This window comes from Fundulus heteroclitus, chromosome 10 (assembly GCF_011125445.2).
Source record: "Fundulus heteroclitus isolate FHET01 chromosome 10, MU-UCD_Fhet_4.1, whole genome shotgun sequence".
NCBI classification, from domain to species: domain Eukaryota; kingdom Metazoa; phylum Chordata; class Actinopteri; order Cyprinodontiformes; family Fundulidae; genus Fundulus; species Fundulus heteroclitus.
In genome coordinates, this window is record NC_046370.1 from 28,954,257 (window position 1) to 28,977,335 (window position 23,079).

General features: G+C 43.0%; 1 protein-coding gene across 1 annotated transcript in view; it reads right to left on the reverse strand.

Annotated features, from left to right (window-relative positions):
* shisa8b (shisa family member 8b) overlaps nt 1-23,079 on the reverse strand; it is a 45,541-nt gene that overhangs the window by 10,498 nt on the left and 11,964 nt on the right. Inside the window, 1 exon segment of the mRNA XM_012869227.3 lies at nt 12,779-12,903. Within this exon segment, the coding sequence (XP_012724681.3) occupies nt 12,779-12,903 (125 nt within the window).

Genomic DNA, 23,079 nt, shown 5'->3' on the forward strand with positions numbered 1-23,079 from the left:
CCCAGCGGGACCCCGACAGAGCCATGGGGCCCATGTCCCGCGAAGCAGCCACCAGGAGTGAGCCAGCACACACCTGAGCACCCAGCAGGACAGGGGGATGGGCTCCCCACCTAGTGGACATCTGAGATGTTACAGGTGAAGGGGCAGTCGAAACCCATTCAGACATTCCTACCCCAGTGCCCCCACATGCATACACTCTTACACATACACTCATCACACACATCCGGCACCCCAGAGGGGTATCCAGCCCCCAGACCCAGGAGGTGGGGCGAACATGAACCAAACTGGCCGGCCAACCAGAGCCCACTCCACGAACCCTGAGACACTGCCTCCTCCACACCCTGCCCTCCATAATCCGGGTGAAAGCAGTAGTGCCAGCACCAGCTGACCCCCAGGAACCGATGCCTATTCCCAGCCCCGAGCCCGACCAGGTGATCCACTCCTCCTCCAGGCCCCAAACTCCACAGCACCTGCCTTCGCCTTCTCAAATGTTATGTTGTTGCATGTTGTTCTCAAGTGCTTTTAAGAAGGTGTGGGCCAAAAGAGGAGTGTCTGGCACAGCCCACCCCCCTACTGGAAGGCAGCTGGCACCAGCGCCAACCCCCAAGCACCCTACCCAGAACCCTCAATGTCTAAATACGAACAGGGGCAGAGGAAAACACCAGGGGAGAAGCCTTAACAATCAGCCCCCCGGATGCCTTCACCGCTCGCTGGCAGCCAGCCACGCCTGAGCAGATCCAGAAATGGACCCAGACACCTGAGGCCCAGGTGCGCCCTGTCCCCCAGCGGGACCCCGACAGAGCCATGGGGCCCATGTCCCGCGAAGCAGCCACCAGGAGTGAGCCAGCACACACCTGAGCACCCAGCAGGACAGGGGGATGGGCTCCCCACCTAGTGGACATCTGAGATGTTACAGGTGAAGGGGCAGTCGAAACCCATTCAGACATTCCTACCCCAGTGCCCCCACATGCATACACTCTTACACATACACTCATCACACACATCCGGCACCCCAGAGGGGTATCCAGCCCCCAGACCCAGGAGGTGGGGCGAACATGAACCAAACTGGCCGGCCAACCAGAGCCCACTCCACGAACCCTGAGACACTGCCTCCTCCACACCCTGCCCTCCATAATCCGGGTGAAAGCAGTAGTGCCAGCACCAGCTGACCCCCAGGAACCGATGCCTATTCCCAGCCCCGAGCCCGACCAGGTGATCCACTCCTCCTCCAGGCCCCAAACTCCACAGCACCTGCCTTCGCCTTCTCAAATGTTATGTTGTTGCATGTTGTTCTCAAGTGCTTTTAAGAAGGTGTGGGCCAAAAGAGGAGTGTCTGGCACAGCCCACCCCCCTACTGGAAGGCAGCTGGCACCAGCGCCAACCCCCAAGCACCCTACCCAGAACCCTCAATGTCTAAATACGAACAGGGGCAGAGGAAAACACCAGGGGAGAAGCCTTAACAATCAGCCCCCCGGATGCCTTCACCGCTCCCCCAATTCTTGCCCGACATGTGTGTTGTGGAAATATTATAAATGAGTGTCTAAGATGTACAATAAAATTGGGCCAAGGACATCACATGACAGCGGGGCTGGGAAATCCTCCCAGCTCCCCCAGCGACGCCCTAAGTTCTCATATGTGTGGCAATGTGTTGGAGCAGGCAGAGGGAATGGGGAGTAATGACTGGGGTGCAACATGCTCTCCCAGGAAGCCAGCTACACCTGTTGGCTCCAATAGGCACCAAAGTCTTTGGGGCTAGAGACAGGTGGAGAAGCCTGAGAGCCAACCACAAACTGAAACCAACACCTCAGCGCCCCTACTTCCACCCCCACCCTCACCCCACACACCGGACCATCAGGACATGTTGGGACGTTCCGGGAAGAGAGAAAAAAACAACACTCTAGTCAGCCAGCCCGCCCAAACCAGGCAGACCCCTGTACCCTGGATAGAATCGGGACTGAGAGCCACCATTAACCAAGACTGAGACAAAGAGCCGGACTTGGAGCCATCCAAGCTACCCTCCACCCCCCCCCCCACCACACACACACAACACTAACATTCAAACAATTCCTACACCATATAGGACGATACACACCCAGGCTGGGTTCTCCCTATCCCAGGAGATAGGGAGATGGGGGGGGAGGGGGCCTTATTATGTAGGGCTTATTATGTAGGGCTCACCGCTCATAGTTCCAGCTACCTTCCGGAGGGATGGGGGGGGGGTTGGACTGTGCTGGGCACCCCCTTTGGCACTCGCCTTTTCAAACACACTTGAGAGCAAAATGCAACAACACGACATTTGAGCAGGCGGAGGCAAGCTCGGGTACCGCTGTTCTCCGATTACTGCCCGGAGTCTGGGGCCTGGAGGAGGAGTGGGCCACCTGGCCCAGGGTCTTGGCTAGTGGTGGGGGGTAGGACATCAGGGTTTGTGGGGGCTCTGGTTGGTTGGCCCCATCTCCAGGTGGGTGGGCCTGTGGGGAGGCTGGTCTGGGTGCGGGATGGGGGGCCAGGACTGAAGCATGAACCGGGTAGGTCGGGTTGTGATGGGACCTCCCCCGCATCTTGATCTTAGGGTTCACCTACCAGGTCCGCGGGCAGGGTACCCCTTTGGGGTGCCGGTGCCTGGTCCCGGGAATATAGGATGGTAAGTGCGAGTGTGTATACTTTGTCTTTTTTTTTTTTTTAGCAGCATTTGCGTGTGGGGGCACTAAGGTGGGAACGAGTGAGTGAGACTGCGTATGTAGTTTTCTGTTTATTTGTCAGGTTGGGTTTGTACTGCCCCCTCTCCCTGGACATCTCAGGTCTCCACTAAGTGTGGAGCCCATCCCCCCGTCCTGCTCCCCTCTGCTGGCTGGCGCCTTGGCCCACTGGTGCATTGGTGGTACTCGGTGTCTGGGGACTGGTGCCCGGGCCCCAGTCCCCGCGAAGCAGCCTGCCGTGCTTGAACAAGCACGTAGCGACAGTGGACAAGCAACTGTAACATATTCTTAACTTTGCAGTAGTCCCTCATGCTCATTATGTATCGGGCAACAGTGGAAAGGTAAACTCCCCTTCAACAGAAAGAATCCTCCAGCAGAACCTGCCTCAGTGTGAGGGGTGTTATAATGTGGTATAATTTATGCCATAAAAAGCAGGGTACATAACAAACTTAGTTGCAGCATTAGCTCCTTCAGTTGCTCTGAGTAACAAAAATATCAGGTTAATCGTGGAAAGACAGGCTCTACTGTTTGATCTGCATATTTATTCACCACATTTATCTGGATTAGCAACTGGACATATTTATCTATAAAAGTGGCAGGTTACTTTATGACCTGATGCATAAAGGGAGGATTTTATCGCATGCTCTTAGACTTTTTTGACAGATCTGGCACGTGAGGCTAGGAAAACTGCTATAGCAACGTCACATCAGTGCTGTTCAAACCTGACTTGTAAAGCATCCCCCTTTTACTATGAGGCGGGTGACTTTGTGACAGTGGTACATCCCTGATGGTCGACCAGCCTCATGCCAAAAGAGATGAGGTTAATGAACAATGGAACAAACTGGTGAGGGAGTAAAGCCCTGGCTTTTAGCATCAATGAAGTCCACTTATGCACCCGGTACACTTGGCGTCTGCCCTAGGGGTGGATGAAAGCATGCATGGCACTCATGGATGTTCACAGGGACACACAAGATCCAGGTCAGATTGGGAGAGAGTCACAAGATCTGCTGAATTTTATGTCCCTGTTTAATCTATACACTGGTGTGTTCAATTCACAGAAGAAAATTGCCAGGTGTATGGATTCTATTTTGAGAATCGGATATGGTGCGACCAGATCGAGATCAGATGTGTGCACATTTAAAAGTCATGTCACAATGATAAAATTGCATGGCAATAAGGACAGAGTTTCAGAGGGTTTCTGACACTGTGAAAGCTGGGGAGGATGGAGAAATATGCAGCTGTGCAGCAACTTGTGAATATCAATTACTTTATCGGCTGGCATAAAAGACACCCACAGAGTGGAAATCATGAACACAGAGAAAGAAACAGAGGGTAACTGAAAGGAAGGATGAGTGATTGTTCTGTTAGGAAATCATACTAAAACCAGAGGGGTGGAGGAATAATGAGTTAGTCCTTATTGTAACAAGATTTATACTTGAGCCTCTACATTATCTACTACCAAGAGCCATACTCACAGACACACAACGTAAGTCAAAACATTAGAGCATTTTACCAGCAAATCAGCTTCTCCACTTACTTACAAAAGTATTAATACCCCTTGAACCTTTTCACGTCCTCCCAAACTGCAGTCAATCTATATGTCGTAGTTATGGGCTATTCTGTGTGATAGGTCAACACAAAACAAGAAAAAATGTGAGAGAGAAGGAAAATGTACGTAGGAAAATATAAGTACTTAACAAATACAATATGCTTTGATACCCCCTTTGTAAAATCTAGAGCAGCCAAATGGCTACAGAAGTCACCTAATTAGTGAACAGGGAGCAAGTTCCCAGAGTCTTGCTCGAGAACATTAAAGAGCATTCATTATTCAAAGAAGCTGAGTGATCTACAGCTCTGGTGGGAGAATCTGTCGACCGGACAACTACAGGTCATGTACTCAAGAAATCTGGCCTTTATGGAAGAATGGCAAGGAGAAATCCATGTGGGAACCCAGCAAACACGTTGGACAAGGTCCTCTGTTGACAAAACATCAAAATGTTCGAGGGGTATGAATGATTCATCAAGGCACTGTTAACTGCATCAAGCTGGTTTGGAGATATGGGCCATAGTGTTTGTCAGTGAGACACTTGGGCAGACAACAAACACAAACAACAGGCGAAGGTTTAAACAGTAACTTGACACAACAGTGAATCTTTCTTCCAGGTCCAGGAATGGTATTCCAGGATGACACTGAGGAAGCGAGGTAAATGATCATTATATGAAGTGATGATTGGTAGTGTGCGTTATTGGGAGAAGAACAGGAAGAGTCTTCCTGTTGTTGGAGCTGAAGAGGATTCAGGGAGAGAGGTGAGAATACTCAAGGCGGCTGTGTGGAGCGGATTGCTGTTGGTGTTTCATTACTCAGGCAGGTGTGCGATGATGGGGGTGTGAAGAGGTCCGAGCAGCAGATTCAGGGGGGAGCAACCAGAGGAGCGAAGAGGAAATTGTGGGAGGCCTGATTTACCACTCTGCATGTAACAACAATCTGGCACCTGGCTAAGGGGACCCGCTCTTCTTTAAGCTCCTCCTAATCGGTTTGACTGAGCTCCAGCAGTGAGGACACACACACCAGTCACATCCTGCAATCAGAGGTAAAGCACACACACAAAATTGCATCTGGGGTCTATATGTGGTACTAATTTGGATATGTATAGGATATTTTTCAAGGCGTCTGCAGTCTGGACAGCATTTTATCCATCTTTCACATCACTGTTCTGACTCTCATTACACATCCACACACAGCAGTAGCAGTTAGCACTCTATAACAGAAAACATTAACAGCTGTGCTGCTTTCTTCTTACCTTTATCTTGCTATGATGTGGTCTTAATATTATCGGCTCCTATTACTCAACCGCTTTCCAATAATAACAAGGAGAGATGCCGGCTGGTATCCATGTTTTTGTGGTCAAAGTGACGCGGGTCACTTTGCGGTCTTCAACCATTCAGACAGAAGTCTGAGGGCAGTCACATTTAATAGTAGTATGGTATGAATGGCCACCTCAGATTTCATCAAAAAAAAAACAACAACAACAACAACAACAGACCTGCACTGTGATTATAGCCAAAGAGCCACCTGTCAAAACAGCCTGTCTTCAGTAAGAAATGGAAGCTTAAGACTCAACCTTTAGAAAAAAAAAAATTAAGTCAAAAATAAAGTGTGCTTTATTTTATTTTTTACCTTGATATCTTAAATACGTAGCCTCGTGAGACCATCCTGATCTCGCGAGCTTTCAAGGTTTCACTCGCAGATCAGTCTGGCTACCCTCCGTTAAAGAAAATTTGGAGCAGTTCACCAAACGAACGTCCAATCAGCGTTGGCTTTGAGGCGGGTTGAGGTGTGACGCAACGAGAAGCGTGACAGTTCAGTCTAAAGAACATGGCGGCTTCAGCCAATGAAACTAGCGTTAGCGTGGCTATCGAGCAAGTTTTATCGGAATTACAGAGTATTTATTTGCTGAACTAACGAGCCTTTACCTGCAGCAGCAAGAGTAGCTTGGCTTGTGGTTGTGTTTTCGTCATCGCTCGTAACAGAGCGACGACGAAGCATGTTGACGAGTACGTCATATGCTTCGTTGATCTGATTGGTTTATTTGGCCCGTCTATCACCAACATAGGCCAATCAGCTAACCAGTATTTTCGCCCCTTCCCAAAATTACTTCAACGGAAGGTTTCCAGATGGATATGCGGAGCAAATCTATCTGGCGGCGTCAGGTTATTAAATACGTACCAATCATGGCAATTTCTTTATTATTAATTTTAATGTTTCTGCTTCTAACTGCTTCTAACTGAGAAGAATGACAGGGATACTTAGTCAACTAACCTAGAGGGGTATTTTAGTAGCTACAGTGCACACAACAAGCGTAGCAACCATAATTATGTTTTATTACCAAAAAATCTAAAGTGATTTCACACAAGCAAAATGTAGTCTACTCAGTTACTTTATCTTGACCTCCCCTAAAAAATTGCTCCCTGACAGATCACCCTAACAGCTGCCGTCTGCAGGTAGGGTACTGACAACTCATAAGTACTCCACATACACCAACTAAAAAAGTTAACTATCATGAGTTACATTTTCAGTTTAAAAGAGTATTTTGTTGCATAGGCATTCATACATATTTCCGTCTCTCTCTCAGACCCACTCACATACATAAAACACAGACCTACGTCATCTGGCCGTGCTTTGAACTGGTCTTTTGTTAGTGATCAAGACCATGAAAAAGCTTTTCTTCATACCGTATGTTTTGTGTGTGCATGCCGTGGGGACAGCAATAAAGGGCAGTGTGATGCAAAAAAAAAAGAAGAAATAAAGAAAAAGAAAACTTGCATGAAAAACAGAAAAAGGTGAAATCTATGTCATCAAGTGTGACTTATTACTAGGTCACTCTACTTCTGCAGTTGTCTTTTCATATTTAGGTCATTGCTTTTTGCTTCAAGCCTTCTTTCAGCACTGAGTCATACTTGCTAGAGGTTCTCAGTCCAAATATTTGCCTCCTGTACAGAGATTATAACAGGCCCAAATTGCAAAACTGAGTCTTCAAAGATGTGACTCCACAGATTTGTGACTTCTCTGACATGTCAAACTTTTCATTTTAAAGTGAAATATTAGTAATGTGGCACATTAAGGAGAATGAGTGGGCGAAGTTTGGGTTTTAAAGTAGCAATTCAGAGGAAGCCCCCATGTAGAGTTCTAACAGAAAAATGACAAATAACAGAAATATACCCTCTTCGAAAGAAAAAAAGAAAGAAAAGAAAATACTACGATAGCACACTGGCACTGCAGCTATCAGGACAAAATCACATTTCCAGGGTAGAAATAAATCCCAAAAATCGGCCTCGTCACGTAGCTCATACTTTTGTAGATACTCTTCTTCAGTTAACTAAAAACAAAACTGAAGTAAGAATTTTTGTACTGATAGAGGAGCGATCAAAAGTTGGCACACGGCTTCAGTGGCTTCAGCTAGTAACCACTGATCAGACCTGAAATCTGGGTGTAGTGATCCATCACAGAGTCAAGCAAATTTGATTAATTATCAGAGGAAAAGAGAACAAGTTTGTAGAGTTATGAAGAACACTAAGAGAAATACATGGAGAAATTGTTCACCTCCTATTGTTCTACAATAGGAGGTGAAGTTAAAATAGGAGAGGTTTGGTCAATGTTAAAGAAAATGAGTGGGACTAAAGTATTTGTTAAAATACTCTCTAATACTGGTAGTATTAGAGGATGGTGGAATAACAGCAATAACAGATATGAAAAAGCTAATGGTTTAGGAAAGAAATTTGCTAGTGTGCATAATGGGGACCATTTAGATAATAATCATAGACGGCATATGGAGAAGATACTAGTTGAAAATAGAGATATATTTATTCACAAAGAAAGTGAGGAAAATGCATTAGATGCAGACATCAATATGAATGAATTAAAAATTGTGTTAAAGGGTATCAGAAATAGTGCAATAGGAGAAGATAAGTTAAGTTATATGATGTTTCAGAAATTACCTGAGAAAGTAGGCTATTTGAGATGATATTACATTTATTTAATAAAATTTGGAGTTGGTAGTTATGTGGCAGCCATTTTGTTTCCCCCTATTGTGTGTGTCTATGGTTTAGCTAAACTAGTATTTAAGGGCCCTTGTGTGTTATTTCATTAGGTCAGTTTGGTTTGTGTCTGTCTGTGTTCAGTATTTTTCTGTTGATCTCTTTTAATGGCATGCCAGTTTAATTCCTAACTTTGTTAAATATTTTTGTGGTTTTGGGTAAATAAAACCCACTTTTTGAATCCAACACCTGTGTCCTCCACTATGTACAGCTTGGTTCCTCGGCAGGAATATAATTCTTTTAAAGGGGAAGTCCGGTCAACAAGGAAAAATCAGGGGACCATTAGCTATAACTAAAACTAATACGTTTGTGGTTATTTAATGAACTTATCTTTAATCAATAAGAAAATAAAAACATAAATTGTCGTCTGGATCACTGTGTATGGGGGCGGCCATTACTGCCCATATTTGGGCAGTAAGGGCCGTCTGACATCACATCCTGCAACGTGGAAAAGCGGAAGCGGCGACAGCATTTCTCTGCTCTTTCTAAGCAAAGTCAATAGGAGCCGTTCTACATAGCTGCGATCATCAACAATTTATTCGGATTTCCAGAGGACTTCACCACTGACATTCGCAAGAGCTATTGCTTACAGCAACAATGCTCACGTGCATGGCCATTGCATGTTCTAACACAACTGGTAAAAGTGGAAAAAACATTGCTTATTTCAACTTTCTGATTCATGAGCCACCAGGCTCGTTGCTGGATTGCCAACTTGAAGAGAGCGGATTTGCCATCTAACTTCTGGCCAGAGAGAAAACACGTCATATGCAGCGACCATTTTGAAGAAGAATGTTTTGAACATGACATGAGAGCGAGGATTTACGGTAAGTTATTTTTTATTTTAGAATTTTTTATTTAGAATTTGCGGGGATGGTTACCGACCAGAGGGGCGGAAGGATACCACATGTGATGTGGTATCCCTCCGCCCCAGCATGTGCTGGAACGCTTTTATATTTTAATATTTATACAATAATGACCACCTGCCCTATTTACTAGAGGGCAAATATATAACTTAAGTCACTTCAGCGCGATCTCTCCTCCGCTGCAGCGCCGGTAAAGCCGTGCTGCGGCGGAGCGAGCGCGCGCGCACACACACACACACACACACACGTATATATATATATATATATATATATATATATATATATATATATATATATATATATATATATATATATATATATATATATATATATATATATATATCTTGGGGGGCCCGACTGAGTTTGCACTGGAAATAAGTCCGGTTTCTGTCAAGAAACTCTTCTAAAAAGTCCATATCGCTATCAGATGATGATAGCTCCACGGAACTCTCATCACTGTCACTAAGTACTTCATCACTCTCTGCTTCGTACAGAGCACCAGTCGTCGCCATGTTGGAAAATAGTGCGTCGTTGCTCAACAGCGGGTCTGCTGAGTGACGTCACATAAATGGGAGGTGACAGTACTATTCTTGACCAAGATGGATTCCTCCGCATAAACATGATTAAATGAAAATTATTCTTAATTAAAAAAAAAGTCTAATTTATTGCACAGTATGTAGTAGTTTTATATTTAAAGTACTTTCAGCAATTTGAATTGTGATTTTGACCTGACTTCTACTTTAATAAGATCGGCCGTTCATAAAGTTTAAATGATTTTACTGAGCAGACCATTCTTTAAAATATTATTTCCTCAAAGTAATTTGTGTAATTCAGGATTTGCATTGCGAATGGGTTAAAACACATGCCAAATGTTCTGAATCTAATCTAATGTTCTGATCTAATTTAACCTCAATTCACATTCTTTGAGATGAACTTTGGTTCTTTGACTTAAACAATTAATCATTAATCAAATAATGTTTTGTTTAACTCAGGATTCGCATTGTGAATGGATTGAAATGCCAAATGTTGTTCTAAATTAGTTAAGCTAATTTAACTCCCTTCCATGCCTTTTTTTAAATCAGATCTGCAGTGAAAGGGAATCACTGAATTATTCTGATTATGATCAAGGACTTTTGTTTTGTCTTTTGTGTTCTTTTGCATGTATATTGTTCCTCTGCTTAGTTTCTTTTTATCTTCAATTTGCTTAGTAGTTTAGTTAAGTTTCACTAGCCTAGTAGAGAGGATTTGTTAATCGAAATATTGTGTTAAGATAAACAGGATTCTATAGTGATGTTCTCTGGATGTTCATTTTATTTCTGTTAAATTCTTGAACTTGAAGAGAAGTTGTCACTCCTTTATTCTATGTGTGTGCAGAGTTTGCTGTTAAAAGATAGTTAGTGCTCAAATTCATCCCTTTCAACCATTGTCCTGATATCAGCTTGAGAGCTGATCATCACCAGACAATACTTACCAGAGGGTTATTTAATAAACATTAAATAACTTTAAACAGTGTATAATTGCACAACACCTGCCATTTAAATAAATCTTTTAAAACTGGTCTTTGTGTCTGGCTGAATTACTGAGTCCTGATCACAATTTATAATGCCTTTTTTCTGAATACATAATTTATTGACAACTGTCAGCATGGAAGAATTATTTTACCCAGTAAAACGAAGGGTTTCTGAACAGGATTACCAACTATAGCTTTAAATTCATTTTCAGATTATTATTTTTTTCCCCCAAGTGGCCAATGTCTCCCCCCTTTGGAGGCGACCTTGTCTTTAAGTTTTCTTCACACTCTGGGAACCATTCCCCCCTCCCTCTTGTCAACGTTGCACTATTCTGACTCTTTACTCATCCCATGTAGACTGGTCTAATATCTTAAATATTGGCCCCATAAGAAGGTTCTGGGTCTGTCAAACGGCAGTGCCTGTGTACATTTTGTCTTCATAGCCATGTAAGTGGTAACTAAGCTATCGATTATTCTGTGCTAACGGCATTAGCTGTTAGCGCAGACTAACAAAATGGCCTCTGAATGGATATCCCTGCAAACGACCACACACTCGTATACCCTACAGAAAGCTCCACTGAAACACTTCCTCCCCCACCGCCCTGTGACAAGATTAAATCACAGGGGGGTGGGGGTCACAGGAAGATTCAAACATATTTTTGAAGATGTCAGGACACAACGATCAGCTGCAGTCGCTTTAACAGCAGTCAAAATGGGTTCAGTCACTGTGTCTAATGAGCAGAACCTTTTCCAAAGCTATGTCTGCTTTTCCATCTGCAATGGAAAATCCAATTCTTTTTGCCTGTAAGCTGCTTTGTCCTGTAGCTCAGTTGGGGAACATTTTTACTACATTTTCGCCCAACCCCTTTGCCTAATATATATCTGCAACTGATGCAGGCTTTGGAGTAGAACGAGGAAATGGCAAATGTCTAGGACAGAGTGGGCGGATTCATTCAATGATTCAATGATGTGTTCCTAAAAACATGGTTAGGGCAAAAAATATCAACATGTAGATGATTGACGTGTTTCATTCACTGCTAGGCTTATATTGCTATTACCGTAACTTTTTCTTCTTTTGAGAAAAATAGTTTATCAACCCAATTAAGAAAAATGGAAAATATGTCTTTTCTAGACCAGCATCCAGGATGCAGTAGTCTGTCACATAAGGAGCTCTCCAGGTCCATGCATGGGGGGGAAGACATCGTCCATCGGTGATGTTATTTTTGCTAGAGTCCTTCTGTCTCCCACCACCTGCAATGGGTCCTAAGACAAAGTTGGCCTTCCCGATTACTGTGATCATTTGGATGTATACAGCTGGATTATGAAGTTCATGTTTTCTTTTAGAGAAACGTTGTTAGTGTTGATTTGTTTTATTTTAAGGATCTGAACTTCCACCTCAGTGATGTTACATTTTAAAGAGATTAGATGTTATTACCTGTGAAGAATCACAAGACCGACACTTTGCCACACTGTGTATTTCCTGTAAGGTTACCAGCTGTAAACAATGATAAAATTGTCTATTTTCTCAATTTGGCCTTATTTCTTTACATCATGTCACACAATAAGCGCCGGGTGAAAGATTGCAGAGAAACAGTGGAAGCATGACCGTGGGGATTTGTTTTGTTACTTCCAGGTAGAGGAGCTTAATGAGCTCCTATAAAGTTGTGTTACTTCTTTTCCAATATATTTATTTATTGGAAGTCTTAGTTACAGTGTCTTTGAGAAGATATATAGAAAAAAATCACTTTTGCTCAACTTTTCTGTAGTTTTACACCCCTAGAATCAGATTTCACCAATAACAATGATTAACATTGGTAAAGAGGTATAGAAAAGCATTAAAATGAATAGTTGCTATGACGATCTTCTAACACTGCTTAGCCTTGAAAACTTTTTTTTAACTGCCCCACCATTATCTTCATTTTACAGCCTTATGTATCACATTTCCTGTTGTTTCAAACCTTTTAATCATTGCTCAGTTGCAAACTTTAGTATCTTTTCTAGGTTTTCTCCTTTTTGAATAGCAGCTAAAAAAGTTACTCCCCCATAATAAATGTACTTAAACTAAAGTTTTAGATTAGTGAAATGATGCTGCCAGACACTCATTCTGCACTCACCACTCCTACTACGCAGCATCCTTGTTGAGACGCCGTTGGCTCTCCCTCCGTTGGGCGAATCATCCGTGGTATTTTCTACCGCGCACGCCTCACTTCCCTGCTGCTTCAACAGGTCTGTCAGCGTCCTGTAGACCCATATAAACAATACATAAAAACATTAATGACTGAATTAAATAACTCAAACTATACAAGGAGCTGGTGTTAGATTTAAAGTTGTACAAAGCCATCACAGCTACTGTTTAGGCTTACAAGTTTCAGCACTCTAGGGATTATATTTTGATTTTATCACTAATATGTTCTGACATTCATGGCATGGTTACCAGAAGGACCCACCATTAGAAATTAGTAGTTTTTGGCTTTATTAGGCAAGGCAAGGCAAGGCAAATTTATTTATATAGCAGATTTCAGTACAGAGACAATGCAAAGTGCTTTACATGAAAAAACAGAAACAGAATAAAAGCAAGCAGGAATAAAATACAGAAACAAAATAGAACATGGGAAAATAAAAATTAAAAGCAAACAAGTAAAAACAGTTGGAATACAAAGTAAACTAATTATATTTCAGTAATACAGTTCAATTAGAACAGTCGAAGGCAATCCTAAACAAATGTGTTTTTAATCTTGATTTAAAGGAACTCAGGCTTTCAGCACTTTTACAGTTTTCTGGAAGTTTGTTCCAGGCAGCAGCATTCTGGATCAGCTGCAGCTGTCTGATCCACTTTTTAGGCAGGCCTGTGAAAACACCGTTGCAGTAATCAATTCGACTAAAGATAAACACATGGATTAGTTTTTCCAGATCCTGCTGAGACATCAGTCCTTTAACCCTGGAAATGTTCCTCAGGTGATAGAAAGCCGACCTTGTAATTGTCTTTAGGTGCTTTTGAAGGTTCAGGTCTGAGTCCATCACTACACCCAGATTTCGGACCTGATCAGTGGTTCCTAGCTGAAGCAGCTGAAGCTGTGTGCTAACTTTTGATCTCTCCTCTATTGGTCCAAAGATTATTACTTCTGTTTTGTTTTTATTCAATTGAAGAACATTTTGGCACATCCACGTATTCATTTCTTCTAGACATTTACTCAGTGCTTGAACTGGTCCATAGTTACCTGGTGACATGGTGATGTAAAGCTGTGTGTCGTCTGCATAGTTATGGTAGCTGATGTTGTTATTTTTTATGATCTGAGCTAGAGGGAGCATGTAGATATTGAATAGGAGGGGACCCAGGATGGACCCTTTGGGAACCCCACATGTGATTTTTGTCATCTCTGATGTAAAGTTACCTACTGACACAAAAGATTCCCTGTCCTTTAAGTAGGATTTAAACCAGTTGAGTGCTGTACCAGAGAGGCCGACCCAGTTCTCCAGGCGTTCTAACAGAATGGAGTGATCAACAGTATCAAATGCTGCACTAAGGTCCAATAGTACCAGCACGGTGGTTCTTCCACAGTCTGTATTTATATGGATGTCATTAAACACCTTGATAAGGGTGGTCTCTGTACTGTGGTGAGGAAACCTGACTGGAAAACGTCAAATCGGCTGGTCGTTGTTAAGAAGGTGTTTAATTGTTGAAATACAGCTTTTTCAATAATCTTACTGATAAAGGGGAGGTCTGAGATGGGCCTGTAGTTCTGGAGTAGAAGTTTGTCTAAATTGTTCTTTTTCAGCAGTGGTTTGATAATTGCTGTTTTTAGGGACTGGGGGAAAACACCTGACAGAAGGGACGTGTTTATTATCTGAGTCAAATCAGACGCTATGACAGGTAAAACTTTCTTAAAGAAAGCTGTGGGTAGAACATCAAGGCAGCAGGAGGAGGAACTTAGCAGCTGAATGATCTGCTCTAAGCTTTTGTGGTTTATTTGGCTGAATTGGGACATTTTGTCAGGATAAGTTCCAGCTGAGTACGGCTTTGGTTCTGGAGTTGGTATGGATGTACAAACTGATCCTCTAATTTTTAAGATTTTCTCAGTAAAGAAGTTAGCAGATTCATTGCAGGCCCTGGTGGAGTGGAGTTCTGAAGCCACGGACACAGGAGGATTTGTTAACCTGTCGACTGTGGCAAATAAGACACGAGCATTATTAATGTTTTTCTTGATGATCTCTGAGAAGAAAGATTCCCTTGCATTGTTCAATTGTAAGTTATATCTGTAAAGTCTCTCTTTATAGATGTCATAGTGAACCTGAAGTCTAGTCTTTCTCCACCTGCGTTCAGCTTTTCGACACTCCCTTTTTTCGCCTCTAGCTGCTAGTAGTTTGCAGAGCCATTGCTTGATATCCTGGGAAAATTGTTTTACCATTGCAACACTGCTCTCTTTAATTCTAGTCTACAGAGTCACTCCAAAGGTTTTATGCAGCCCTAGATGGAGTTTTGTTAGGGGCCTTCCAACTACCTCGAGCAGAGTCCTTGCAGTCGTTAAAAAAGTTTGGAGGAAAGAAAATTGTGTATAGAAAATTGTTAGACTTTCCAGACTTGAATCAATTTTTCCATTTTCCTAAAATAAATCCATCCATCTTCTATGCAAGGATTCCTGCAAGACGACAAGGCTAACAGCTTCCTCATCGTCCTGCCTCTTTAAAAGAAAAATGTCAGAATTTCTAAATACATTTTTACACATATATTTCTATTTAAATGACATATTCTATCCTAGATTTGCCCTGATCATAACTTCTTAGAAATCGGACAGCTAAGGCTTTTCCTGGCCAAGGATAATTTCCCATTTTCTTTCAGAGCTGACCCACAAAGTCCAATTTAGGTCAATTACACTTTTGTTTTCTAAGCACATTACACACAAAGCAGAGAAAACATGCTGCCAGTTCTTTGACTTAGGTTGAGGTTTTCAGAAACTGATTTAAAGAGAAGTAGTCCATCATGTTCGTGTCCGGCATCCATGCCTGTCCTTCAATGTTTTTTTGTTTTTTTTAGGACACATTTCAGCCAGCTGTACATAACCGGAGGCCGTTTTGCTGCACCGCATCCATGCAATATGGTCACATTTAGACTCTTTGGCTCTTAAAGTGCTCCAGTTGCATGATATAATCTTTAACAACACAAATGTGATTGTGCGAACACTTTCAAATATTTATACCCATGGATATTTTCATTCTTTCTTGTGAAGAGTATTTCTGTTCATTCCCATGAGACGATGAAGACAGTGTATGATCTATCAACTCAAGGCACAATCTTAGGTTTTATTTTATTGAGATTGTATGTGGTGGGCCAACAGAAAGTAGTATAAATGTGTGAATCGGAGGAACAATGATACCTGTACACAATTATTTTGGGCTTTTCACAAATAAAAATGTGAAAAGTGTGGAGTATTCATATATTTCTTCAGCTCTTTTTAATTGGATATCGTGAAGTAAAATAGAGTGTGGCCAATTGTCTTCAGAAGTTACCTGCTCTGTAAATAGAGTCCAGATAATTTCAGTAACAACACAGTTGTTGTGTGGAGGTCTTAACCCATTATCTGGAAAAAGAGGGCACCAGTCAGAGTAACAGTGAAGAGGCCCATGACTCTGGTGGAGCTGTAGTGTTTGATGGACCAAGTGAGTCTTTTAATAGTATATAGGGGAAAAAGGTTAGGACAATTCTAAGGGCTCCAGACTGACCCTCCCCCCTCCAAAAAAAGAAAATGTTATATATTTACATCAGGTTTTGGGATGATTTATAATTTTTGTCATAGGGTACTTGTCCTGGCAGCACCCTGTTTGATAGAGCAACTATTAGTCATGCATTCCATTAATTCTTGGAAGAGTTACAAGGAATAAGTTGAAAGAACCATGAAACATCAAAGCAACAGTGCATTAGATACAAGACGAGACGTCCTGGCAGGGAGTGGATGAGTGAGGCAGGTATATAAAGGCAGGGTGACAGGTGAGCAGAGCTGGAACTAATTAGTAGCAGCAGGTGGAGTTGATCTGGTGCTGAGTGGTGGATGGGAGGTGACTGAGCTGATTGGATAGTGACTGATGACAGAGAGGAGTGGAGCAAAGAGTGGAAAATCAGTCCAGAAAGTCCAAACAAAAACCTAAATCATGACACGTTCCAATTTCATCATGGCTCTTCCCACTGAGCCACAGCTAGAAAAGCAACGTCAGATCTAACCCTGAATATACTGATTAGAGCCATCCAAACGGATGGCCTAACACAGAAGAAGAACAACATCATTATCAGACCAAGATTCTGTGGTTTACACTCATCTACAGGCCAGTGGTATCTCTTTTAGGGATAAAGATGTTCATATCCTGGATAGAGAGGAATGGTGGTATGAAAGAGAGTACAGAAAGTGATTTTTGTGAACGTGAACTACTAATTAAAGCTGATATGTGTAGCCCTCAGTACCACACAGAGCAGAACTGACCTGACTTCAGCCAAGGGCCATTTGTTCACACTCGGCCACCTCTCTCATGAACTATCTGTAGGTGTGATGATGTGTTGCAGTTTGAGAGTCACAGAGACTGTTCCACATAATCCTGTTTGTCATCACCCAAAAGCATAGTAAGTTGATAAAAGCTACTGTTCATCTGTCCACTTTGCGTGCCTTGTTTGGGACTGTTTTAGGGAGGCTTAATAGAGCCATAATGGGAATGTGAACAGTCGAAACCTTGAGAACAAGAGAGTTCGGAATATAAAGGTTAGAAAGCAGTCTTCCAATGTTGTAATTCCCCTCTGAATGTCAAAACCACACGAATGACATGTTTAAGTGAACTATTTAAAAAGAGTATAACTCTATTTATAGAGGCATCAGAAAATTAGATTCATTCATTCAAATCAATTCAGATCTCAGAGTGATTGTGCACACTGAGCATGCTTGCAGCTCTTTGATCGGGATGCATTTCTCCGCTTACTCGACATCCGGATCGCACTACACAGATTTGACTGTTGCATAACAAGCTTGTCTTTCTTTACTTTTAAACACTTTTTAACACTTTTTTTTCTCTTAGGCTCGTCCTTCTCTCTCCCTCTCTGGCTCGTCTTTACCTGGACCCAATCTAAAATTTGTTTTTATCTCTACCCTCTCTTCCTCTTTGACTCATTGCCTTGAAGCACTACGATCTCTTCTCCCGGGTTGACGCTCAAGCAACTTGCTGATTTAGACTTTTAATCTCCAACAAATCTGCACACGTCTCCAGGCTGGATGGTGTTTATAGAGCGTTGGCTGAGCTTCATTAGAATTTCAGATGATGCCTCGGAAAGAGTTAAGATAACCCCGCAACGGAATAAAAAGTTAACAGTAGCAAAGTGGGGTGGATAGAAATAAGTTCTGACAGTTGAGTGATGAGATCAACATCAGGTAAAAAAAAAATTTTTTTTTTTTGTTACAACAGTTTACACATAACTGTATAGTTAATCACCTGAGAGTAAACAGTTAAGCTTTGGCAAGTACAACTTCAGAAGTTTGTGCTGACATAACTGAAATAAGGAAAGGATTCAGCAATAACCTTATTATTTTCTAAACTGGAAAGTGTATGATAATCATGAGGACCTATACAAACAAATTAGAATGCAACATCCATATGAGAGATTTTTCACAAATTGCAACATTCAAGACATTTGAAAATTGCCCAACTACAGGCTACAAAGCAGGTTGACCAGGGCATGAAAAGATAAGAGAAATTACTGTTCCTGCAGTTCGACTGCAGTTTTTCCTCAGATTGTACACACTGCAGTGAATGCTTAACCTGACTCCGCCAGATAGATTTGCTCCGCATATCCATCTGGAAACCTTCCGTTGAAGTAATTTTGGGAAGGGGCGAAAATACTGGTTAGCTGATTGGCCTATGTTGGTGATAGACGGGCCAAATGAACCAATCAGATTCGTCGTCACTCTGTTACGAGCGACGACGAAAACACAACCACAAGCCAAGCTACTCTTGCTGCTGCAGGTAAAGGCTCGTTAGCTCAGCAAAGAAATACTCTGTAATTCCGATAAAACTTGCTCGATAGCCACGCTAACGCTAGTTTCATCGGCTGAAGCCGCCATGTTGTTTAGACTGAACTGACGCGCTTCCCGTTGCGTCACACCTCAACCCGCCTCAAAGCCAACGCTGATTGGACGTTCGTTTGGTGAACGGCTCCAAATTTTCTTTAACGGAGAGTAGCCAGACTGATCTGCAAGTGAAACCTTGAAAGCTCGCGAGATCAGGATGGTCTCACGAGGCTAGTGAATGCTACAAATTAAAGGGACAGTGTGTGATTAATTTGGCTTTTAATTAGCAAAAATCAAGTATTGCTTGATACATCTTGTGGAAAAGTCTAACAACATAAAAAATTAAAGCATTCTCAAAACTTATAATTTGTTGTTTATAAATACATAGCTGTCGGTGCACTCACTGGGAGCTACTATGTTGCGTCGCCATTTCTGATTACAGTCTCCGAAAGGAGACAAACTTGTCAGCCATATCATGCCGTGTCATGCGTTTTCCCTGGATCATTCCCTGGACCATGGATCATTCTATTTGTGTTTTCTGTTGAAATGAAGAACCATCAATACACTTTGCCCAGGGAGAGGGAACAGAAAGCAACCAAGAAAAGAAAAAGAAGCAATAACTGGGAGAAAAGAAGAGTCCATATCGGCACAGCTATTATTACCAGGTGAAGACAATTCATGAGGGCCCGGGGATTAAAAATGGATGAGGAGCTTGCAGGCTTTCTGCTGGACAGGTAAGTTAATCGAATAGACTTAATTCAATATAACAGTCAAGTTTATTTTGGCATTATGTTAGAAACAGGACAGTGTCGTCTAGCAGCTACTCTGTCCTCCCGGCACAGACGACCAGTTTGTTCATCTTGTTGTCTCCCTCTCCCTCTCAGGGAGTATGTGTGTATGTGGAGGGATATTTGAGTAGGCTGGTTCACGGTGTCCATAGTGCAGCAACAAGAACAGATCTCTTACTTGTGTTTATAGTTCCTTTTTTAGAGTCCAAATAAGCGACTACGTATTCAGAAACGAGCCCAAAAAACTGCGACTCATGGAATTTATAAGCAAATTTACACCCCCCCCCCCAAAAAAAAACAAAAACAAAAAAAACAAGCAGACTTGGTAGCAGTGCCAAAAACCATTTCACACGATGACCGTAGCTATCACCTGAAGCTTGGTACCAAATACATGGAGGACATGTTGACATTGTCACATTTATGATACTCCGCAGCTTCTGTAGACGTTATACACGCTTGACAGCAAGGTTATATATATATATATATATATATATATATATATATATATATATATATATATATATATATATATATATATATATATATATATATATATATATATATATATATATATATATAGAGAGAGAGAGAGAGAGAGAGAGAGAGAGAGAGAGAGAGCTACAGAAGCTGGCTCTTGGGACGTGGAATGTCACCTCTCTGGTGGGGAAGGAGCCTTAGCTTGTGCGCGAGGTTGAGATGTTCCGGCTAGAGATAGTCGGACTCACCTTGATGCACTGCTCTGGCTCTGGAACCAGTCTCCTTGAGAGGGGCTGGACATTCTTCCACTCTGGAGTTGCCCCTGGTGAGAGGCGCCGAGCTATAGTGGGCATACTTGTTGCCCCTCATCTCGGTGCCTGCACGTTGGGGTTCACCCCGGTGAACGAGAGGGTGGCCTCCCTCCACATACGTGTGGGGGGACGGGTTCTGGCAGTTGTTTGTGCTTATGCACCAACCAGCAGTTCAGATTACCCACCCTTTTTGGAGTCCTTGGAAGGGGTACTGGAGAGTGCCCCTCCACGCTCACGTGGGCAATGACAGTGAGACCTGGAGAGGCGTGGTTGGGAGGAATGGCCCACCTGATCTGAACTCGAGTGGTGTTCTGTTGTTGGACTTCTGTGCTCGTCATGGATTGTCCATCACAAACACCATGTTCAGGCATAAAGGTGTCCATATGTGCTCTTGGCACCAGGACACACTAGGCCGCAGTTCGATGATCGACTTTGTTGTCGTTTCATCTGACCTGCGGCCGCATGTCTTGGACACTCGGGTGAGGAGAGGGGCGGAGCTCTCCACCGACCACTACCTGGTGGTGAGTTGGCTCCGATGGTGGGGGAGGAAGCTGGTCAGACCTGGCAGGGCCCAAACATATTGTGAGAGTTTGCTGGGAACGTCTGCTGGTCGCCGAGGCAAAAACTCGGGCGTGGGAAGAGTTCGGAGAGGCCATGGAGAAAGACTTCTGTACGGCTTCGAAGCGATTCTGGTCTACCCTCCGGCGTCTCAGGAGGGGGAAGCAGTGCAGTACCAACACTGTTTACAGTAGGGGTGGTGTGCGGCTGACCTCGACACGGGACATCGTGCATCGGTGGGAGGAATACTTCGAAGACCTCCTTAATCCCACCAACACGTCTTCCATTGCGGAAGCAAAGCCTGGGTCGGGTTCTCCCATCTGAGGTTGCTGAGGTTGTTAAAAAGCTCCTCGGTGGCAAGGCCCTGGGGGTGGATGAGATTCGCCCTGAGTACCTTAGGGCTCTGGATGCTGTGGGGCTGTGTTGGTTAACGCGGCTCTGCAACATTGCGTGGACATCAGGGGCAGTTCCCCTGGATTGGCAGACTGGGGTGGTGGTCCCCCTATTTAAAAAGGGGGACCGGAGGGTGTGTTCCAACTACAGAGGAATCACACTCTTAAGCTTCCCTGGTAAGGTCTATACAGGGGTTATGGAAAGGAGGGTCCGTCGGATAGTCGAATCTCGGATTCAGGAAGAGCAGTGTGGTTTTCGTCCTGGAACACTGGATCAGCTCTACACCCTCAGCAGGATCTTGGAGGGGACATGGGAGTTTGCCCAACCAGTCTACATGGGTTTTGTGGATCTGGAGAAGGCATGTGCTGCCCCTAGTGGGGGAGTTCAAGTATTTTGGGGTCTTGTTCACAAATGAGGGGAAGATGGAGCGGGAGATCGACAGGCGGATTGGTGCAGCGTCTGCTGTGAAGCGGGCGCTGTACCGATCCGTTGTGGTGTAGAGAGAGCTGAGCCAAAAGGCGAAGCTCTCGATTTACCGGTCGATCTACGTTCCTACCCTCATCTATGGTCACGAACTTTGGGTCGTGACCGAAAGAACGAGATCCCAGATACAAGCGGCTGAAATGAGTTTTCTCCGTAGTGTTTCTGGACTCTCCCTGAGAGATAGGGTGAGGAGCTCAGTCATCCGGGGAGGATACATGTGTTTTTGATTGCTAAAATGATCAGACAGCATGGGATTCATTTCCACTGTTATGCTGATGTCATTCAGCTATATTTATCCATAAATCCTGATGAATCAAATTAGTTACTTCAATTACAGGCATGTCTTGACATTAAAAACTGGAGGACTCTAAATTTCCTGCTTTTAAAAAGAGAAAAGACAGAAGTTGTAATCTTAGGACCAGAGTCCTCAGAAAATAAACTTCTTAATCAATCACTTAATCTGAATGGCATTAAATTGGCCTCTGGTAATAAAGTAAAAAAATCTTGGTGTTGTTTTTTAACCAAGACATGTGATTTAGATCCCATATTAAACGTGTTTCCGGGTTTTCCTTCTTTCACCTCCGGAATATTGCCAAAATTAGAAGAATTTTGTCCAGGAGTGACGCTGAAAAAGCTGGACTATTGTAATTCTTTACTATCAGGAAGTCCACAAAAATGCAGTTTGAAGCCTTTAGCTGATCCAAAATACTGCAGCAAGAGTTCTGATGAAAATCAACAAGGGGATCATATTTCTCCCTTTTTAGCTTCCCTTCATTGGCTTCTTGTTAAAGAAATAGAATTTAAAATTATCCTTCTCATGTATAAAGCCCTTAATAATCAAGCTTCATTATATTTTAGAGATGTAATTACCTCTTATGTTCCTAACAGAGCACTTTGCTCTCAGACTGGTGGTTCCCAGAGTCTCTGTCAGGTATATACCAGTTGTATGTGTTGTATATTGTGTATATAAGGTTGAGGGGTGGAAAAGCTTACAGTGCACAGGGAGGTGAAGTAGTAAGGTTTTTCTTTTTTTTTTTAACCACCAAGTTGTCTCTTACTTTTTTCCCCATCCCTAACCTGACAGTCTTGGAAAGTAAAATGCTTACTACAAATTCCATGAGTGGTCAGATAAATATTAGCCACATTAATCAAAAAATAGGTCCAGCTTCCCTGCAGCATCAACCAATCTAAGCAGATGACATGCCAATGTGACTGAATCTTCATCAGTGCAGATAAAGCATCTGCATAGCGTATTATGAGACTGAGTGTGCAGTTTCAAAAATCCCAAAGCATAACTATTTTATCTTTTATTTATTTTTATTTTTATTTAAAGGAATTGGCAGTGAGCTAACTCAAGTTTATAAAT